At 45.1% G+C, this 22,186-nt stretch overlaps 1 protein-coding gene across 1 annotated transcript in view; it reads left to right on the top strand.

Annotated features, from left to right (window-relative positions):
* The window catches only part of LOC122803235 (FHF complex subunit HOOK interacting protein 1B-like), a 538,521-nt gene that overhangs the window by 347,558 nt on the left and 168,777 nt on the right, over nt 1–22,186 (top strand). Inside the window, exon 7 of the mRNA XM_044072834.1 lies at nt 15,947–16,125. Within this exon, the coding sequence (XP_043928769.1) occupies nt 15,947–16,125 (179 nt within the window). The remainder of the gene's footprint in view (nt 1–15,946; nt 16,126–22,186) is intronic.

Here is a 22,186-nt window from a genome sequence, read left to right as displayed (position 1 = left end):
TTAGCCTTTTTTCTGTGGGCTTCTGACTGTTATGGCAAGAAAGACTGAGGAAGTGACGTTGACTGCCTCCTTTTGTATCGGACGCCCTGACATCCTTTACAACCGACATCATTTTTACTCACTTTTGGTATTCTGGCTGACTGAGGGCTACCGGGAGCCGGATAACCCATTTGTTAGAACTGCAACAGTGAGTACACTCGGACATCTACATTTATGGTAAGTGTACACAGCTGTACTTTTGTTCTTATAGAGGTTTTACAATCACTGGTATTCCCTGTTTGCTGGCTAAACATCCGGCATCATCCCACAGACTTACCACGGGGACAGGGGGACAGACAGCAAATATGGGCCCATATACTGGACATTCTGGCCTCATCTGTACAGTTGTGGGGTATGATTCTGTATGCAGCCTACTTCCACTCCCAGGATTCAGACCATGGCTGTGTCTGCTACAACTTAAAAACTGTCCATCACAGTTGTCTGCTATACAGCTATATCTGCTTTCTGTCTTATTAATCCCCTGTGCTTTTTCATTCTGACCTTGTATTACAACACTCTTGTGCAGATTTCCTAGACAGTTATATGTTGTAGGACAGTGTGGGCAACAGTGATGTGTAATACCTCATTATTCAGAGCAACTGCATCATTCACAATGCCATACAATACCAGAGTACACAGTACCAGTATTGGGTATCTTTCTTGTATTTCTGGGCACAGTGTTGGTATCTGACAGACCTGTGGGAGAAATGTTTATTAGCACTGCCTGAATTTTCACACACAGTACCAGATTCCACATTACTATTATGCACATACATCTCGCTCTGTTACTGTACACACTCTGACCACAGCTTGACAAGTTGGGGCGTAAATGGGACATACGTGGCTTCTTAGTCTCATAAGGTATTGGGGAGTTGCTAGTGTGCCAGCTTTGTTCTCATAGATGTGTGTCAATCAGTTGTATTTCCTGTTTTCTGCCTATATGTCTGGGAATCATCCCACTGATTTCTCAGGGGGACAGGTTGATAGGCAACAGATATGGGCCACTTTACTGGACATTCTGGACATATCTGTACAGTTGTGGGGTATAATTCTGTATGCCGACTACTACCACTGGCAGGATTTGAACCATGGCTGTATGTGCTAAAAAACAACAGTTCACATCGCAGTTGCATGTGCTATTCGGGTTTTGTTGTCTGCATTTTCCCTGTTTACTGTCTGTGCGTCCCTCAGTTGTACTAAATGGCCTCTAGGGATTACACCCGTTATATATATGCATTCCTACACATTCAACTTATGGTGCACAGTGTGGGTAACAGTGCTTAATACAACAGTACTATTACATGATTGCAAATCTACATTACCATATGATACCAGAGTATACACATATGTAGTCCAGCAGTTAGACCTTTATTGTCAGGCTGTTGCACTTTCATTAACATACAAACGATATGAGACTCTTCCTGCCATATTCTCTAGTGTATGCAGTACTTGCCTTGAACAGTACAGGTTTTATACAGGCAGTTAATGTACTACTACTTTTAGTTTTATTTCCTATGACAGTAAATACTTGAGTATTGCACTGACCTGCCTCGCGTCACAACCTCGCCAGACGACTTATGTGGGCCTCCTGGTACGTGGCCCACTCCATTGCAGCTGTGGGGAACATAAGAGGAATATTTAGCCATACCTATTCATGATATACCTGAGCTGACAATTATTACACACATACTGGGATGATACTTATACACCTGGAACACCTCCTGCCAGTCTAGCCTCTTGGATCCACTGGTCCAAGAGGTCCCCCTTATGCCGCTTCAGGTCAGCATAGCGATGCCTGACCTGCTCACCAGTTCTGGGTATGCCAGTAGCACTGGTGAGGTCACGGGCGAGATGGTCCCAGGCCTCTGCCTTATATTGGGAGCCCTGGTACTGGCCCTGCAGCAGTTTCTGATCATGGTCTTTGACAAGGAGTCCTGGCATGACTCTGGACTCCTGGATGCACCAGTGCTGCGCCCGAAAGTGCACACCTTCTCCCCTTACTGCCATTGTGCCTGCAAGGGAAAGCTACAACCAGTTATGAGATGTATTTCTGCCTCTTGGGTTTAAGTAGGTCCAATTTCCCACACTTTTCCATGATTGGCCAGTTTTGAAAAGGCTAGGCTATGGGCAAACCTGTTTACCTAGGTTTTGCATTGTTTAAAGGGGTATAACACTGGGCACAGTGAGTTAGCTGCCCTACACATTGCGTACACCTCCTAAGCTGGCCTGTGCATGCTTAGCGTTGCTTACATTAGACTTTGCATTATAATTCCTTTTTGGCATTGAGTTATTGTTCATTACACCTTATATGTATGCCTGGTATCCATGATTCATGTGTACGTACACTGTATGGGTTCCTTGTGTTTTATTGGGGACTTCGGCACTCTGTTAGTATTACACCTGACATCTGGGCTTACTGCTGTACTTCGGTTAGCATATTTATGTTATGTCGTGGGTTAAGGCACTTATATCTGTATACTGATTCCTTTCACAGATTCAGTTTGATTTTACTATGGTGAAGACTTGTTTGCTGATGTTTCATTCTTCTGTACTTTTCTGATGGCTTGGTGGTTAACTGCTGTGACTAATGTGTATAGGGTCCTGGGTTCAAGACCTGCGTGGCTGTTTATTTTGTTGATGGGCAGACCAAGGGCCGTTGGATACAGAGTGATTAAGGCATTTTTGAGCATTTGTAAGCGGGTTTGCGTGGGATTTCGCGAGGATAAGCACTGCTAACCTCCGGTTACATATGCTTACACAGAGTAAGCTTCAGAATTGCTGAACCTGTGTGCGCATTGCTTACTCCTGAGCAAAAGGGCTTAAACCCGCTTACTAGTGCTTAAATATGCTTACTACTGCTTATTGGTGCTTAAACTTACTGGTGCTTTATTCATTATGACAATGACACTTCACATGTGCCTTTACTGCAGTACTTCAGTTCATAAATATATGTTATTTAGTGGGTTATGCAACAAAAATATCGATCATAACATGCTTTGCCATGGAAAATGGAATGTGCTGCAGTGGGACTTGAACCGGGAATGCCTGCTCATAAGGTGAATGCTCTGCCCACTACACTATTGCTGTGCTGCTTCATTTGCATATATCTTCCTTGTTATCCTCTTCAGCCATTTAAGCTGCATTAACCGTAGCTAAGCGATGGGCACACCCATGCATCTACGGTTAGCTTTAATCGGATTTTTAAACATATAATATATAGGTTTGTTCATTTTAATTTTGTTTACTTCCTGTTGTACACCAGGGGGAATGTTGGTGGGGATATGCGGACACCAATGAGCGGTCTCACTCATTTCATGGGCCTTTTTGCTGATGTCCTTCAAGGATGCATCTGCAGTCATAACAAATGGGTTGTCCTGTCGTCAGGCAGCCCTTCGGTCGGCCGGATTCCAAAGTCTGGGTCTGGCCTCGGCTGGTGTCGCACTTCACCCGACGTCATCTCTCCTGGTTCGGTATAAAGGCATCAGCCGACGCCATTTTCCTCAGTCTTTCTTGCCGTGGCCAAGCAGAAGCTGTTCGCAACTGCCGCTCGGTCAGATCCACAGACTACTACTACCGCATACTACTTCGAAGACTTCTACAAAGCTAAGTACCCCGTTGGGGACTCTTTCCTGCGTCAGGCGATGTCAGGAAAAGTAAATAATTGTTTAACTTGTGGGAAACAAATACCTCATAAGGATTTCCACTCGTACTGCCTACCTTGTTTAGGCCCAGACCACGACGTAGCAGCCTGTTTAGCCTGTGCTTCCTTCAACCGACACGCTTAGGCCGGTCAGAGTTTGCTGAACAGTTTTTCGCTCAGATTTTGCGTACATTATGCCGTCGGATCCTCCGACTACTCAAATTGTTAAAAACGCAAAGAAAAGACCGACACTCGCGGTCCGGTTTCGCCGAAACCACGGTTAAGCAAACCGAGTGTCTCGGTTTCGGCCGAAACCGAGCAAATGGGTCAATCTTCAGCCGAATCCATGACTACTACCGAGGCTCCTGCTACCCTAGTTGAATCGGCCTTTGAAGTTTTGCCTACTAATGGGGTTCCTATTGAATTATCAGACACCATCCCTTTGGATGTCTCTACCCCAGCACGTGGTGCTGCTAGGCCTCCTGCAGCCATGTCTATTAAGGCCTTTGCCAGGGCTAAAGCAGCCAAAACTGCTAAATCAGTGCCTGTTAAGCCCCCCTCACACAGGCCCAGTTCCAGTTCACAAATGCTTACTTTGGCAGAGGATCTCATCTCCTTAATTAGGGGATCCCAATCTCACCCAGACAGGGCCTCTCAGCCTCCAGAAAAGAGACCTAGAGCAGAGCCCCCAGAACCAGTGTCCTCTGATGATTCTTCGGATGACTCAGACATTACAGACCATCCAGAGGCTCCTTTTTCTACTTATGAAGATTCCGATGCTGAAGAATCTATTCCATCTGCCTCTCCACCAGAGGAATTTTCCTTCGGGGAAACCTTACATGCCATGAGAGAGCAATTCCAATGGCAGGGACAAGATTTCTCAGATTCAAGAAAAAGGCTTAGGACCTTTCTACACTTACCACAACATAGGCCCTTAGCTATACCTCCAGTTCTGCCTGTTGTGGATGATGCATTTAATGATGTTTGCACTGCTCCTGATACTTTACCTCCAGCCCCTGTCAAACCAGATAGGTTTTACAGGGTACCATACACTCATCACCACCTATACAAAGCCCCACTTGCAGATCCTGAGACTATCTCCCAGGGGCCTAAGGCAGTAGCTTCGACCTCAGCAAAAAGCCCTCTCCCTTCTGAAAGGGAATCCAGGTCCTTAGAGAGATGGGGGAAAAAAGTTTACACCTCTGCTACTCTCTCAGCTAGAGTTTTGAACTGTCAGTTTCATATGATCCAATACCAAGAGTTTATGCTTGATCAGTTAACTAAGAAATTGTCCTCTGATGACTCCTTGGATAAGAAATATGTTTTAGAAATGGTGAATAACATTCAGCAGGTTAGTAACCATTCTTTAAAATATGGCTATGATGCACTGGAGGCTTCATTTAGATCAGCCATGACTGGCACTGTTATAAGAAGGCATGCATGGTTGAAAGAACAGGTCTTGCCGGATCATGTTAAAGCAAAGCTGTTAGATGCTCCTATGGATAAGGCCAGTCTATTTGGTACTCCTGCTCTGCAAGTAATGAAGAAAATGGAAGAGAAGGCAAAATCTGTACAAACAGTTAAGGATTTCTTACAGGTTCAGCCCCCAAGGTTTAGCAGGAACTGGCCTTCCAAAATTTGGTCCTTTCCAGACTCCTCAAAATCTCAAAGAGGCAGGAATAGACGTGCCAGAGGCAGAAATCAATCCAGAGGAGGTGCCTACAGAGGACGCCAGTGGCAAGGCAATAACCAGCGAGGCACAGACACAACCACTGCCACTGCACCAGGACAATCACAGTGACTTGGCTCTGACACCGCCTACCAGGGAACAAATAACAGCACCTTTAGGCGGAAAGTTAGCTTTATTTTCAAAAAATTGGCACTATATCACAAAAGACAAGTGGATTTTGCAGACCATAGACCAAGGCTACAGGTTTCACTTCCACACCTTACCAGTGAAAAGAGGAATGCCAAACCTACCTCCAAATCAAAAAGCAGAAGCTCTAAAACAGATAGCTCAATTAACAAAGATGAGAGCTGTGGAAAGAGTACCACTAACAGAACAGGGCAAAGGATTCTACTCCAGACTCTTCCTAGTACCAAGAAAAGAGAAAAGTTGGAGACCTATTCTCGACCTGTCCGTCTTAAACACATTCATCATTGTCCCAAAATTCAAAATGCTGACCCTACAGCAACTTCTTCCCATGCTGGGCAAGGAGTTTTGGCTGGTAACTCTAGATCTCAAGGAGGCATACCTGCACGTCCCCATACGACCAAATTGCAGAAGATACCTCAGATTTCTTGCAGGATCAGAGCATTATCAATTCTCAGCATTGCCCTTTGGCTTATCTACTGCCCAGAGTATTCACAAAATGCCTGGCATCAGTAATCGCCATTGCAGGCTACAGGGAATCCAAATTTATCCATACCTGGACGACTGCCTGATACAAGCGGACAACAAAAGCAAACTGACAAAAGACTTACAAAGAGTCATTTGCTTACTACAAGCCCTGGGATACACAGTCAATTTAAAAAAGTCAAGACTGATACCATCCCAAACAAGAACATTCTTGGGTGCGGAATTGGACACAGTAAAACAGATGGCATTCCTAACTGCAGAAAAACAAGAACAACTCCTCTTTACTTCTTGGCATTAACAAAGCAGAACAAACTAACAGCAAGAAAAGTACTGCAGGCCTTGGGCTTCATGGCATCATGCATAATTCTGGTCCCCCATGCCAGACTGCATATGAGAAAGCTACAGTGGTACCTAAAGAATTTATGGTCTCAACACAGGCACAGCTTAGAAACCGAAATCCCACTAATCCCATGCCTGAAACAAGAGTTCCTATGGTGGGCTCAAGCATGCCAGTCAAACCCAGGCTTGCCTTTCCACAAATTCCAAGCAAGCCAAACCATCACAACGGACCCCTCAGATCTAGGCTGGGGGGCACACATGCTGGACAAATGCATACAAGGATTATGGACTCCAGACCAGCTGCACCTGCACATAAATCAAAAAGAAATGCTGGCAGTAAAACTAGCAATCCAGAATTTCAGACCATTCCTCAAAGAAGGCCATTTAATGATAAGGACAGACAACACCACAGTCATGTGGTACATCAACAAACAGGGAGGCACTCATTCTTACCCCTATGCAGAATGACTCTGGACCTTTGGAATATGGCTCTGAGCTACAACATCCAGTTACAGGCAATATTTGTACCGGGAAAAGAAAACATCCTAGCAGACATGTTAAGCAGAACTACCTCGGATGCTCACGAATGGATGCTACACCCGACATCTTCAAGGCCATCACAAAGAAATGGGGAATGCCACAAATAGACCTATTCGCATCCCCACTCAATCACCAGCTCAAGAAATTCTGCACAAGGACATACCACCCACTAGCATGGAAGGGGGACTCTCTATCCTTCAGTTGGAAAGGCCTGACAGCATATGCATTTCCACCTCTCCCTTTGATGCACAAGGTACTACTGAAAATCAAAGAGGAACGTCCAAGGATAATTCTGATAGCTCCAAATTGGCCAAGACAACACTGGTATCCATTGCTGAGGAGCATGTCTCGGGAGGACGTGGACACTACCCCTGATGCCTTTGATGTTAACTCAGAACAACTACATCATCATGCATCCAAACCTAAAAACTCTGCAACTGACTGCCTGGAACATCACATAACAGCAACTAACCCAGACTTACCCCAAAGGGTAAAAGACATTATCCTTGAAGCCCGCAGACCTTCAACAAGAAGGAACTATGCAGGAAAATGGAAAAGGTTTGTCATTTGGAGTACTGAAAGAGGAAAAGATGTGTCAAAGATAGACATTGCTAACATCCTGGAGTACTTGGCAGAGCTTCTACATACAGGCCTGTCCTATTCCTCCATCAAGATACATGCATCAGCTATTTCTGCAGAATACAGCTTCGATCCCCCTGTCTTCTCACATCCTTTACTCAGGCAATTCCTCAGAGGAATCAAGAATGTAAAACCTCCTAGGAAACCACCATTACCAGCATGGGACTTGAACTTTGTGCTAGAAAAATTGACACTCCCTCCATTTGAACCAGCAGCAACAGCAGATCTTCAACACCTATCATGGAAAACTGCTTTCCTACTGGCAATTACTTCAGCAAGAAGGGTTTCGGAACTACAGGCCTTAATGGCAGTACAACCCTTCCTAATCTTCCATCAAGATAGAGTGTCCATGAGAACTAATCCTACATTTATGCCTAAGGTGGTATCCAGAGTGTCTCTAAACCAGGCAATCCACCTACCTACCTTCTTTCCCAATCCACAGAACAGGGGGGAAAGACTGCTGCATACCTTGGATGTACATAGACAGTTACACTACTACCTGGACAGAACCAAAGGGAACAGAAAAACTGACCAGCTTTTAGTAGCCTATGCAACAGGAAGGGAAGGAAAAGCAATTTCCAAACAAACAATCTCTAAATGGATAGGAAATTGCATAAGATTCTGTTACTCCTACCATGGAAAGCAAATTCCACAGAACATAAGACCTCACTCTACAAGGGCTACAGCCACTACCACAGCTTTCTTGCGAGGAGTGGCTACCAAGGACATTATTGAGGCGGCTACTTGGACCTCCGTGCATACATTTGCCAAGCATTACAACTTACCTCTATATTCCAGATCCCGAGCAGGGTTTGCCACTGCTGTTTTGCAAGGGATCCTAACTACACCATAATTCTTCTTCCTCCTCCCCTAGTTTGGCTATGGTATTCTACCCATTTGTTATGACTGCAGATGCATCCTTGAAGGACATAGTACAGTTTTGTACCTACCATAAATGTAGATGTCCGAACAGGATAGCATCTGCAGTCAGGATAACCCACCCTCCTTCCCCTCTGTGGTATTCCTAGGGTATTTACCCTCCTAATAGCTAGCTAGGGGGGGATCTCTTATGGTGTATTTGTTTGTATATATGTACATACATGCTTATTTTTTGTATTTGCCTACTATTTTTATTTGGAAACATTGGCATTTATCCAAAATTTAGTTTTCCAAGAGGGCAACTGGCATCTGGGGCAAGAAACACTGAGGAAAATGGCGTCGGCTGATGCCTTTATACCCGAAGACCAGGAGAGATGACGTCGGGTGAAGTGCGACACCAGCCGAGGCCAGACCCAGACTTTGGAATCCGGCCGACCGAAGGGCTGCCTGACGACAGGACAACCCATTTGTTATGACTGCAGATGCTATCCTGTTCGGACATCTACATTTATGGTAGGTACAAAACTGTACTTTCTTCATTGCGGTGGCATGTTTATTCTGAGAGCTCTGCTCTCAGACACGCCCCCAGCACTCTTACATGCTCCATGTAAGACTAGGAGCTCAGGCAGTGCGCCTCATTAATATGCGTGGCACGCTGCCATCCTGCTCCTATACGGCCGCCTCCGTGGAAGACTAAGTTAGTCCTGTACGGAGGAATAGTAAATCCGATGGGTTGGTCTACAGCTGCAGTTTTAGTAAACAATGTAAGGCGAGTGCTGCTTTCACATCTCTGGCCTTTGTTACATTGGCTAGGCAAATAAAGGTCCTCCATCCATTTCATGATTTGGATTGCTAAGAACTCTGTCTTGTATCAAGATTATCTCTAAGTTGAGTTTTGTGAGACAATGTGCACCTAAAAAGTAAAAAGACATGGTCAGTCAGAAGACTCATAGCACTTACACTGATGTGTCCTTAATGGTGTCATTTTCACTACAGGAGGTGTAAACTTTACACAGTGAAGACTGTAGCATGGCTGGGTTTTTCTTGCAGTTTTTTTTTTTTTTTTTTACCTAATGATTTGTGTGACCTTTTAACTCTTTTGCTTGGACTTACTGTAAAGATGCCTGTTTGGTTTGTAAGCTATGGTTCTAAGACAACATCCCTCTTCCTGATGTCCTTCAAGGATGCAACTGCAGTCCTGACATATGGGTTGTCCTGCCTCAGGCAGCCCTTCGGTCAGCCAGATTCCAAAGTCTGGGTCCGGCGTCGGCTGATGTCGCCTTTCCCGGCGCCAGAGCCTGGGGTATAAAACGTCAGCCGACGCCATCTTCTTCAGTCTTTCTTGTCGGCGTGCCTGAAGCAGAAGCAGTTCGCAAGTTCCGGTCGACCAGCTCCTGTGTTTTCAGCTACTGAAGTCTTCAAAAAAGCTAAGTACCCCGTTGGGGACCTTTTCTTGCCTCAGCCGATGTCAGATAAAAAAAAAAGTTAATAATTGTTTAACTTGTGGGAAACAAATACCTCATAAGGATTTCCACTCTTACTGCTTACCCTGCCTAGGCCCAGAACACAACGTCTCGGCCTGTGCAGCTTGTGCCTCTTTCAATAAACGCACTCTTAGGCGTCGGTCAGAGTTTGCACAGGATTATTTTGGGGAAGATTTCTGTTATATCATGCCGTTGGAGCTTCTGACAGCACATTTACCTAAAAAAACAGAAGGATAAGGACTGACACCCGCGGTCTCGGCCGACACCACGCTTAGGCCTACCGCGAGTGTCTCGGTCTCTTTTGAGCTGGTTTCGCAACCGCTACAGACCGATGACACCGCTCCATCGGTTACTTCGGTACCGGAGGCCAGCTCGGTGCCGGTTTCTGTTCTCCCCTCTGAGACCGTAGCCCAGGATATTTCTGACACCATTTCAGTGGATAAGACTACTCCAGCACGTGGGGCTGCCAGGCCTCCCGTGTCTATGTCCATTAAGGCCTACACACGTGCTAAGGCTGCCAAACAGGCTAAGTCTCTCCTACCAAGATCTGTTTCTCTGGGATCCACTTCTGGTTCTCAAATTTTAAGTTTAACTGAGGACCTTATTTCTTTAATTAGGGGTTCACAGCCTCATCCAGATAGAGGCTCTCAGCCGCCTTCTGGCAAGAGGCCTAGGGTTGAGCAGGTAGACTCCCAGTCCTCCGATGAGGCCTCAGATGATTCTGCACATTCAGACTACCAGGAGGAGGCCTTCCCAGCCTACGAGGATTCTGATGCGGAGGAATCTATTCCCTCTGCATCTCCTCCTGAGGAGTTTTCCTTTGGGGAAACGCTTCATTCCATGAGGGAACACTTCAAATGGCAAGGCCAAGAATACTCAGATTCTAGGAAAAGGTTAAGGGAATTTTTAAAGCTACCTCAGCATAGACCCTTAGCTATTCCTCCAGTTTTAAATGTTTTAGATGATGTGTACTTAGAATCTAGTGTTTCCCCTGACTCCCTCCCCCCTGCTCCTGTCAAGCCAGACAGGTACTACAAGGTCCCAGACACACATCAGGTTCTGTACAAGGGCCATACTGCTGACCCTGAAACTATTTCTCAGGGGCCTAAAGGGGTTTCCTCCACTACTGCTAAGAACCCACTCTTCGAAAGAGATTCTAGGGCTTTAGAAAGGTGGGGCAAGAAAGTATATACATCTTCCACCCTTTCTATGCGAGCATTAAATTGTCAATTTCATATGATTCAGTATCAGGAATACATGTTGGATGACTTGCAAAAGAAACTGGCTTTCCCTGAACCATTAGATAGAAAGGGGTTACAGGAATTGGTTCATAATACTAAGCAGGTTAGCAGCCATTTCCTTCAGTGTGGATATGATGCATTGGAAGCTTCATGTAGAGCAGCAATGACAGGTGCGGTCATACGCAGACATGCTTGGTTAAAGGAACAAACATTGCCAGACCATGTGAAAATTAAGCTTTTGGATGCACCACTAGAGAAACATAAGCTATTTGGTGCTACTGCACAAGAGGTTTTAAAGAAAATAGAGGAAAAGGCAAAATCAGTGCAAACAGTCAAAGATTTCCTCCAGGTACAGCCTCCAAGATTCAACAGGAATTGGCCTTCTAAGCATTGGTCCTTTCCTGACACAGACAAATTTCAAAGAGGCAAAAATAGACATGGCAGAGGTAGAGGGCAAACTCGAGGCTCCTACAGAGGACGCCAATGGCAGCCTCCAACCAGAGAGGTGGGGCAGGACCTTCCACTGCTCCGCCAGGACAATCTCAATGACTTGACTTTGACTCCGCCATCCAGGGCTCAATTAGAAGCACCTTTGGGCGGAAAATTATCTTTATTCTCACAAAATTGGCACAATATTACAAAGAACAAATGGATACTGGAGATAATAGACAAAGGATACAGATTCCATTTTCATATACTGCCAACAAGACATGGCAGGCCAAACCTGCCACCAAATCAAAGGACAGAGGCACTCAAGCAAATAACAAACCTATTTCAAATAAGAGCAATAGAAAAGGTTCCTTCTGCAGAACAAGGCCAAGGATTTTATTCAAGACTGTTCCTTGTCCCAAGAAAAGAAAACCAATGGAGACCCATTCTGGACTTGTCCGCACTGAATACTTACCTTATTGTGCCAAAATTCAAAATGCTGACTTTACAGCAACTCCTTCCCATGCTGGGCAAGGGGTCTTGGCTGGTAACTCGACCTCAAGGAGGCATACCTGCATGTCCCAATCAGACAAAGTTGCAGAAGATACCTCAGATTTCTTGCAGGTTCAGAGCATTATCAATTCTCAGCATTGCCCTTTGGCTTATCTACTGCGCCCAGAGTGTTCACGAAATGCCTAGCATCAGTAATTGCACATTGCAGACTTCAGGGGATACAAATATACCCTTACCTGGACGACTGTCTTATACAAGCGGACAGCCAACAAGCCTTGTTAAAAAACTTGGACTATGTCATTCACCTACTGCAGGCCTTGGGATACACAGTCAATATTCAGAAATCAAGTCTCGTACCATCCCAACAAATACCTTTCCTGGGTGCCACACCGGACACAAACACCCAGATGGCGTTTCTGACAAAAGAAAAACAAAAACAATTACCAGAATACTTCAGAAGATTGGCAACGCACACCCAGATGACTGCAAGGCAAATCCTGCAGGCCCTGGGTTTCATGGCATCTTGCATTCTTCTGATTCCACATGCAAGGCTGCATATGAGGAAACTACAATGGTATCTAAAAGTCTATGGTCTCAGCACAGCCACAGCCTGGAAACATTGATCCCACTCATTCCATGCCTTCAAAAGGAATTTCTGTGGTGGGCTCAAGCAAGCCAGATAAACAAAGGTCTGCCTTTCAGCAAGCCTCATGCAAGTCAAACCATAACAACAGACACCTCAGACCATGGATGGGGGGCGCACATGGAGGGCAGATGCATTCAAGGACAATGGACACAAAAAGAAAAGCACCTTCATATCAACCAAAAAGAAATGCTGGCAGTGATACATGCAATCAAGGCCTTCGAAAAGTTCATGCATTAGGGCCATCTACTAATAAAGACAGACAATACCACAGTTATGTGGTACATAAACAAGCAAGGAGGTACCCATTCCTACCCTCTTTGCAGACTGGCAATGAATCTCTGGGATATTTCCCTACAGTTGAAAATAGAGCTACAATCCCAGTTTGTACCAGGGAAGGACAGTGTTCTGGCGGACAGCCTAAGCAGAAACATCATGGATCCACACGAATGGATGTTGCATCCAGACATTTTCTTACAAATAGCTCAAGCATGGGGAAGGCCGGATATAGATCTGTTTGCCTCCCACTTCAATCACCATCTGAAAAAGTTTTGCACAAGGACATACCATCCTCAAGCATGGAAGGTGGACGCTCTCTCCTTCAGTTGGAACTCTCTAACACTATATGCCTTCCCCCCTCTTCCGTTGATGACCAAGGTGTTACTAAAGATCAAGATAGAGCAACCGAAAGTCATACTGATAGCTCCAGACTGGCCAAGACAACACTGGTACCCACTGCTACGGAGCAGTGGCTCCTTCCTCAATGGCCACTTCTTCTGACACAGCACAATTACAGGACACTACACCCCAGCTTGAAAACATTGAAGCTGACAGCTTGGAAGATTCCATGACTATTACTCAGGATACACTTTCCAAAAGGGTAAAAGATATCATCCTGGAGGCGCGCAGACCTTCCACTAGAAAAACATACTCAGCAAAATGGAAGAGATTTCTTATCTGGAACAGCAAAAAGGGTCAAGACCCATCAGTGATGAGCATTCCACAGATCCTGGAATCCATGGCTGAAATGCTCCACATTGGCCTTTCATATTCTTCCATAAAAATAGATGCTTCAGCAATATCTGCCAAATATAACACTGATCCGCCTGTATTTTCTCATCCATTGCTAAGACAGTTTCTAAGAGGTATAAAGAACATCAACCCTCCAAGGAAACCACCAGTGCCTGCATGGGACCTCAACTTCATGCTGGAAAAATTAACTCTTCCTCCCTTTGAACCAGCAGCACCTTCAGAGTTGCAATTTCTGTCTTGGAAGACAGCCTTCCTTCTGGCAGTAACCTCAGCAAGAAGAGTCTCTGAGCTACAGGCCCTTATGGCAGTACAACCATTTCTCATTTTTCACCAGGACAGAGTTTCTTTGAGAACCAATCCGTCATTCATGCCAAAGGTGGTATCCAGGGTGTCCCTGAATCAAGCTATTCACCTGCCTACCTTCTTTCCAAATCCTCAAAGTAAAGGAGAGAGACTTCTGCACACCTTGGACATACACAGACAGTTGCGCTACTACTTGGACAGAACAAAGTCTTTCAGAAAATCTGACCAGCTTTTTGTAGCTTTCGCTGCTGGATTGCAGGGAAAAGCAATTTCCAAACAGACAATTTCTAAATGGATTGGTAATTGCATTCGATTCTGCTACTCTTTTCATGGAAAAACTGTGCCAGCTGATATCAGGCCACATTCCACCAGAGCTACAGCCACCTCCACAGCCTTTTTAAGAGGAGTGGCAACAAAGGACATTTTAGAAGCTGCTACATGGAGCTCCGTGCATACATTTTCCAAACATTACAACCTGCCTTTACACTCCAGGTCCAGAGCAGGGTTTGCCTCTGCAGTCCTGCAGGGCATTTTAGCTACACCATCTTTGTCTTAGTGCCTACCACCCCCAGGTTGGCTATGGTATTCAACCCATATGTCAGGACTGCAGTTGCATCCTTGAAGGACATAGTACAGTTTTGTACCTACCATAAATGTAGATGTCCGATAGGTATGCAACTGCAGTCAGGTTTTCCCTCCCACCTACCCCTCTGTGGTATACTTTTGGGTTTCTACCCCTCATTTTAGCTACCTGGGGTAATCTTTTATGGTGTATTTGTTTTTATGCTGTTGTACTTATCTGGAATTTTTTCTCTATTTTTCAAAATTTAGCCTTCCTTAGAGGGCACCTGGCATCTGGGGCAATAAACACTGAAGAAGATGGCATCAGCTGACGTTTTTATACCCCAGGCGCTCTGACGTCTGGGAAAGGGCGACATCAGCCGACGCCGGACCCAGACTTTGGAATCCGGCCGACCGAAGGGCTGCCTGAGGCAGGACAACCCATATGTCAGGACTGCAGTTGCATACCTATCGGACATCTACATTTATGGTAGGTACAAAACTGTACTTTCCCCATGGTGTTCTTTTGTCTGTGTGTAGTATGCAGTTTTTTTGGAATGCATCATTTCTTTATTCTGTTTGTGTGTGGGGGGGGGGGGGGGGGGGGCACATCATGCAAGAACTGGAGGGGGAGACCTTGGCCATAAGACTTCTTTTTTTTCCCTAGAGATGAAAATTAGCTGTTGGGTTAGAGCACAGATGAGCAGTGTAGTAACAAAAGGTTTCCAAGCTGCTGCTATTAAAGTTGAAAAGTGCAGTTCTGTGCATCTGGCAGCTAGAACTTTAATCTCAAAAGAAGTATTAAAAGTTTAAGTACGTCACATAGTTGTTGTTACAGTCAAAACTTTTTTCATCTTAGAACTTAAAAGTAATTTGTTAGTGAAATGTATGCTAGAACGAAAAACTGGAGCATTTGCCCTGGTAGGTTACATTGCAGAAGGTATTACTGTGTGCAGCACACTCTAGCATCACTGTAAGAAATATGTGCGTGTCTGTCAGTCCTTGTGCATTCACCGTGTAACCTTAGTGCAAAGATTATATGGTGATAATGTCCATAATGGTAACATTTTTATAGGTTATTAAGTGTCTAGTATTTATTCTGTCCAGTTTCCCTTTATGACAAGAAGTCTCCTTTTCACTTTGATCGTAGAATATGTGGTTACGCTCTTCTGTATTATTACATTTGAATGACAATTGTTTTCTGTCATTGCTCCTTCAGTTTAGCTAGAAGACCTATTATGCAATTATTTGCCTTCTGTTGGGTCTGCATTTACATGTGTGTTGCTCTGTTTCTGTTCCATGTAGGACCGTTTCTGGCTGTCTTGTTTACAAAGCTGGAGAACATGCTGCACAACTCGCTGTATGTGAATTTCTTACTGACAGGAATGATCGCACAGTTAGCTTGCTATCCACAGCCTCTTCTACGATCTTTTTTGCTCAACACCAACATGGTTTTCCAGCCTAGTGTTAAGTCCCTTATTCAGGTAAGACTATAGAAGCATGCTGCTTCATTTCTGCTTAGAACTTAAGAAGGGGGTCTGTTCAGAATTTGAACCTTAATGGCTTTTGGACTGGGTGTTCTGTTGAAAGTTTCTATTCTGATATACCTAGTGTATTGTTGAATTTTCTGCCATTGAGAAGCGGGGGTGGTTCATGGCTCTTATTGTGACATGCGCTGGCGTGATGCACTGAGGTATAAGAATATGACCAATGTCATCATCATCATCAACCCCCCCCCCCACATTTCCTACATAAGGTCGGGGTGCCGTGTCAATTGTTGCCATCTGTCATGATTCAGTGCCACACTCCTACCTTCTTCAGCACTCATGCCTGACTGTTGCAGATCTTCTCTCACACAATCCATCCACCTCTTTGCTGGACAGTCTTGCCTTCTTATATCTGTCCCAGAACATCTTCACCAGATTGTGTTCTACTTTTCTGCACCTGAACCACAGAAATTTTTTGTACACTTAAAGTTTCTACTCTTTATTTTGGATTAAGCACTTGGGCTTCAGACCAGTTGTTTTACATTAGGAATGTTTGTGGCCTGCACTGTGATGGCAGGACAGGTAGCTTACATCCTTCTAAGTTGGGAACTACTGATTGAGGGCTCAGTGTCTGTTATTCTAAAAGTGTATTAATTCTGGTTTAAGCACTTGGGCTTCAGGCCAGTTGTTTTACATTAATAAGGTTTGTGGTCTGCACTGTAGTGGCAGAACAGGTAGCTTACACCCTTCTAAGTTGGGAACTGCTGATTGAGGGCTCAGTGTCTGTTATTCTAAAAGTGTATTAATTCTGGTTTAAGCACTTGGGCTTCAGGCCAGTTATTTTATATTAAAAGGGTTCGTGGTCTGCACTCTTGTGGGAGGAGAGGCTGGACTCTGCCCTTCTGAGCTGGGAATTTCTGGAAAAAGGCTTATAGTGCCTGCATATTTTAACTGTTTCTTACCGAAATTGATACACCTTGTTTGCTGTAGCATAGACTAGATCCAGGCCTGCTGAATCTAGTTTTGTTTGTATGCTTGTTATTTCCCTGAAACGCTAATTCCACCTAAAACGTGGTTTTCAGTGCTTCTGTGGATCCCTAGTGATATCTGCATTGCTTACTGTACTTATTTCCTTGTTTCACTTGAAAGAAAGTTACTGTTTGTCGTTTTTGCATTTAAGTTACCTGTAACACATTGCATTTAAGTTACCTGGCACTTGCTCACTAAAGCAATTATACAAGTCTGCACTAAAAAATTAAAAGCACTACACCCTCACAAACTCCCCTTGAGTACCTTGTTCCACATTGGCCCTTTTTTTTCAATTATAAAGGAATTCCCAATACTATTCTAGCATGTCCAAAGGTCAGTTGTCAATCTCCTCTCCGGTCCAGCTGGTGAATCTGGGAATCTTGAGGCAATGTTACAACTGCCTCATATACACAGACAACCCTCTCCTCCTCCCAACAAATTCCAACACATGTGAGAGATGCAACCATATAGCTATACTGGAGGCTAAGCTCTCTCAACTCAGTACTGGCGAAACCAGTCAGGAGGAGAAGGAAACCACACTCACTACAATTCCAGTCTCACATAGACCTACCACGACAGCAAACCAAACACATAAACACACAAAAACATGCTGGGAGGCTCTAAATGAAAATCTGCCTAAGCAGCAGAGACCTCCAAAGCAGACACCCAAGCAACCGCTACCCCAAAACAAAACACGTGCCACACATAGCTCACAAAAAGCCAGTGTGCCGAACAGTCACAACCCTTAAGGCTAAACAACACACCTGATACACTTGTAATAGGTGACTCTATCGTCAGGCACACTGACGTCCCGCTCACCAGGCTGAACAAGGAGAAGGTCACAGTGAGCTGCTTGTCGGGCGCTAGGATCCGCCACATAACACAAGCACTCGGGTCACTCCAAGGCAAGTACAAATATGACTCGGTCATTGTCCATGCTGGTGTGAATGACCTGAGACGTACCTCCCTGGACTACATGAAAAGAGACATAGAGGAGCTCTCTGAGCATGTAGCCCAGGTCGGTATGACCCTGACCTTGAGTAGCATCTTACCCTCACCAAGAATGATGCCACAATATGAAGACAAAGTGATCAATTTCAACAATTGGCTTAAGTATTGGTGTCATTCAAAGGGGATCCAATGCCTGTCAGCCTGGGATGACATGCTCGACAAGCCACAATGCTTCGCTAGGGACAGCTTGCACCTGTCATCCCTAGGCTTTTGGATATTGGCAAAGGCTCTTGCTACCCCCATAGTGCCTTTTTTAGGCAAGGCTCAAAAGACAAACCCACCTCCATAGGTATCACAAGGGATAAGAAACTAAGAGTAATGCTACTCAACGCCAGAAGTCTAAACCTCAAGATGCACGCACTCAAAACTCTCCTTAGCATGGAGAACATCGATATCTGTGCAGTAACAGAAACCTGGTTCAAGGCTCCCGAGAGCACCCCAACACTACCAGGTTATACCTCATACCATGCTTTTCGGCCCCAAAACTTGGACCGAACCACAAAAGGAGGGGGAGTATCAATATGCGTCAAAGATACCCACACTTCCAGGTTGGTGGAACAGCACGAAGCATCAGAGACTATCCATGTGCAACTAACAGTGGGTAAAACTGCCTTCCAGTTTATAGCCTGCTACAGACCACCCTCCCAAACCCAGGAACCCCACTCGGCCTTCCTGAGAACACTGGAAAATATTAAGGTCTCTCCAAACACCATTATATTGGGCGACTTCAACTACCCAAACATAGACTGGGAGCATTACTCTAGCTCCAACACCCTAGCCCAAAGGTTCCTAGAATTTATAAACTCAAATGCTATGGAACAACTTGTTACCACTCCCAAAAGAGGGGAAAACATACTGGACCTGATCATCACCAACATGGGGACTCTATGCTCCAGACCAGAAGTGTATCCCTCACTGGTAAGATCAGACCATAAACTAATCTCACTGGATAGTCACATCCCGACTCCACCCCCTGCCCTGAAAACCACAGTGGAAAACTTCTCTAAAGCAAATTTCACACTCCTCAAAACCGAGGTGGAATCCTTCAAAGCCCATGGGCCTGTGGAAAATATGGCCCAGACTGCAGAATCCTGTATAAACGCATTCTATGAACACCTTCAGGAATGCATGGATCATACAATCCCAAATAAAACCAAGACCCAATCCTCCAAAGGCAGACGTCCTGTCTGGTGGACCCCAGCCATAAACAAACTATACAATAGAAGGAGGAAGCTACTACATGATAGAACAAAATCCCAAAAAGGGAAGGCATCTCTGATCAGTATTGGCAAAAAACTACGGGCACTCATAAAATCGTCTAAGGCCAGCTTTGAGAGAAAAATTGCACAGGACACTAAGGATAATCACAAGGCTTTCTTTAGTTATGTTAGGAACCTGGGTGGGAATTCCCAGATATGCTCAGAATTAGTCCAAAATGACAAAAAATACACCAAACCCACAGACATTGCCAACATTCTAGCTGACAGGTTCAGCGCAAACGTCCCCCCCCACCAAAAGGGCAAATATCTAGCGCATTAGATTGCTGCCCCCCTGACATCTCAGATGCTCAGGTAAGAGCCGCCCTCTCCAAAGCAAAAAACACAGCATCAATGGGACCAGACGGTGTCCTGGGCTGCATCCTACATGAACTCCAAAGAGCTAAACCCAAACATAAAACTACTGTTCAATCTCAGCCTTACTACAGGATATGTACCCAAAGAGTGGCATACAGTAACAGTGGTCCCTCTCCACAAAGGTGGTGCCTCAACGAATCCTGGAAACTATCGCCCCATAAGCCTGACTAGCTTGGTCTGCAAAGCTATGGAAAGGATCATCATGGACCTCATAAATAAAGATATTGGGGACCTACAGACACTGGATCCTACCCAGTTCGGCTTTGTTAAGGGCAGATCCTGCCTCTTAAACGTGGTTGATTTCTTTGAAACAGTCACCAAGGCCATTGACGAGGGGAAGGTGGTCCACACAGCCTACCTGGACCTCGCAAAAGCCTTCGATAAAATACCCCACTCGGGCATTATAGATAAGCTCACCAGCTTAAATATAAACCCCTATGTCACTAGATGGTTGCAAACTGGCTCAAGGACAGAACCCACATGGTTAGAATTACTGGAGCCATGTCAGACTCCAAACCAGTTACAAGTGGCGTCCTACAAGGCTCAGTCCTGGGACCTCTCTTGTTCGGTATATATTTCTCGGAGGTACAGGCCAACACTGAAGGACTGTGGCTGACCAAGTTCGCAGATGACTGCAAACTGGGTGCCATAATCGACTCTCCAGCCGACACAAGCATCCTCCAAAAGGGCCTCATAGAAAAAGACAACTGGTGCCAGAGCCATGGCCTCAAGCTAAATGCCAAAAAGGGTATAGTCATCTCCTTTGGCAGAAACAAAGCGCCCACAAATTACCACATAGGTCTTAATCCATTAAGTACAGAAGAAGTAATTAGGGACCTGGGGACCCAAGTTGATAGCAGTCTCTCATTTGACAACCACGTGGCCAAAGTGGTTAGAAAAACATTTTATATAGCCCACCTAATCATGAAGGGATTCACATCTAGATCAGGGGAGGTCATCGTGCCTCTTTACTCATCCCTCATCAGGCCCATAATTGAGTACAATGCCCTTTTGGGATGTACCTTACCAGACACCTGCAGCAACTGGAAAGACCCCAAAAGTACCTCACCAAGAGGATCAAAGGGCTCAAACAGATGCCATATGCTGCCCGGTTAAAGAAACTCTAGCTCTACTCAGTGGCATACCGCCTGCTCAGAGGCGATCTGTGCCTGACATATAAAGCCATGTCCAACCCAGAATTAATGGACATGCTGCACCTCAAAAAATCCAAATCCCATCGAGCTACGCTCGAGAGACTTGAACCTCAGCACTGAAATAAATAGGACATGCTGGAGGGACAGATTCATAACCCAGAGGCTCCCTTCACTCTGGAATAAAATCCCAGTCCAGGTTAGGCAGAGTCCCTCATTGACTCTCTTCAAGAGGAATCTTGATGAGTGGATGGGAGATTGTAGGTTTACCCCGGGTATCACTTCTGTGTCACTGTTAGACAGAGGCACAGTATACTAACCTCGAAAAAGGGCACAGCAAAATTAATTTAAAATGGGTGGCGAAAGCCAAACACACTATGGCTAGGCTTATAAATGCCCTAGGGCAGATAGCCTAGTATGAACCTATAAATCTATTCTCTTTGACCTTGGCTGCAGTTCATGCTACTTTGTCTTCTGCATTGATGTCCCCTTTCCTAGTCCGCCCCACATTGTGCATCCTACCACTCATCTGTGGCACTTAATCTCCATGGCCTCTGGCTTCGTCAGCTGCTCCTCCTTTACTGCCCACGTTTCTGTAGCATACAGCAGTACTGGTTGCACCACTGTTTTGTACACTTTACTTTTCAGCTTCTTTGGTATTTTTGTGTCATACATTACCACTGACACTGTGCCCCATTTGGCTGTAGCCCCTCCGATTCTAGCTTTGGCCTCCTCATTCAGATTTCCCTTCTCCTCAGTCACCTTTCCCAGATGCTTGACGCTGTTAACCTGTTCCACTACTTTTCCTTTTTATCTCAGTTCTTAGCTTCTTCTGATTTTTCCTATTTGCTGCTATTACAACTGTCGTATATGTGCACAGTTTCAACCCATGTGCCTTTAGTCACTTCTCTATCCTTTGCTGAACATTTTGCTCCGAGTCTGCCTGTAATAACACATCACCTGCCTACAGCTACTTTGTTGACCTGTCCCCTATGATCTGTTTGCTAATGTAGGCCATCACCAGTATGAGCTGCAGTGGGCTTAGGGTAAACCCTGATGTACACCCACTCCCACTGGGAACCCTTCTTCGAGTCCAAGTACTGTTTGCACTTAAGTCATTGAGTCTTTGTACATAGCCCACACCAGTTTTCCCAGTGTTTTTAGGACTCTGAACCATCGCAAGGCTGCCTAAATCAGTTTTTTTGGGACCTTGTTGTATGCTTTCTTCAAGGC

This window comes from Protopterus annectens, chromosome 5.part1, assembly GCF_019279795.1.
Source record: "Protopterus annectens isolate FY-2018-M chromosome 5.part1, PAN1.0, whole genome shotgun sequence".
In the NCBI taxonomy this organism is placed as follows: domain Eukaryota; kingdom Metazoa; phylum Chordata; order Ceratodontiformes; family Protopteridae; genus Protopterus; species Protopterus annectens.
The sequence above is the reverse complement of the archived record's forward strand: the minus strand, read 5'-3'. Positions and strand labels throughout refer to the sequence as shown.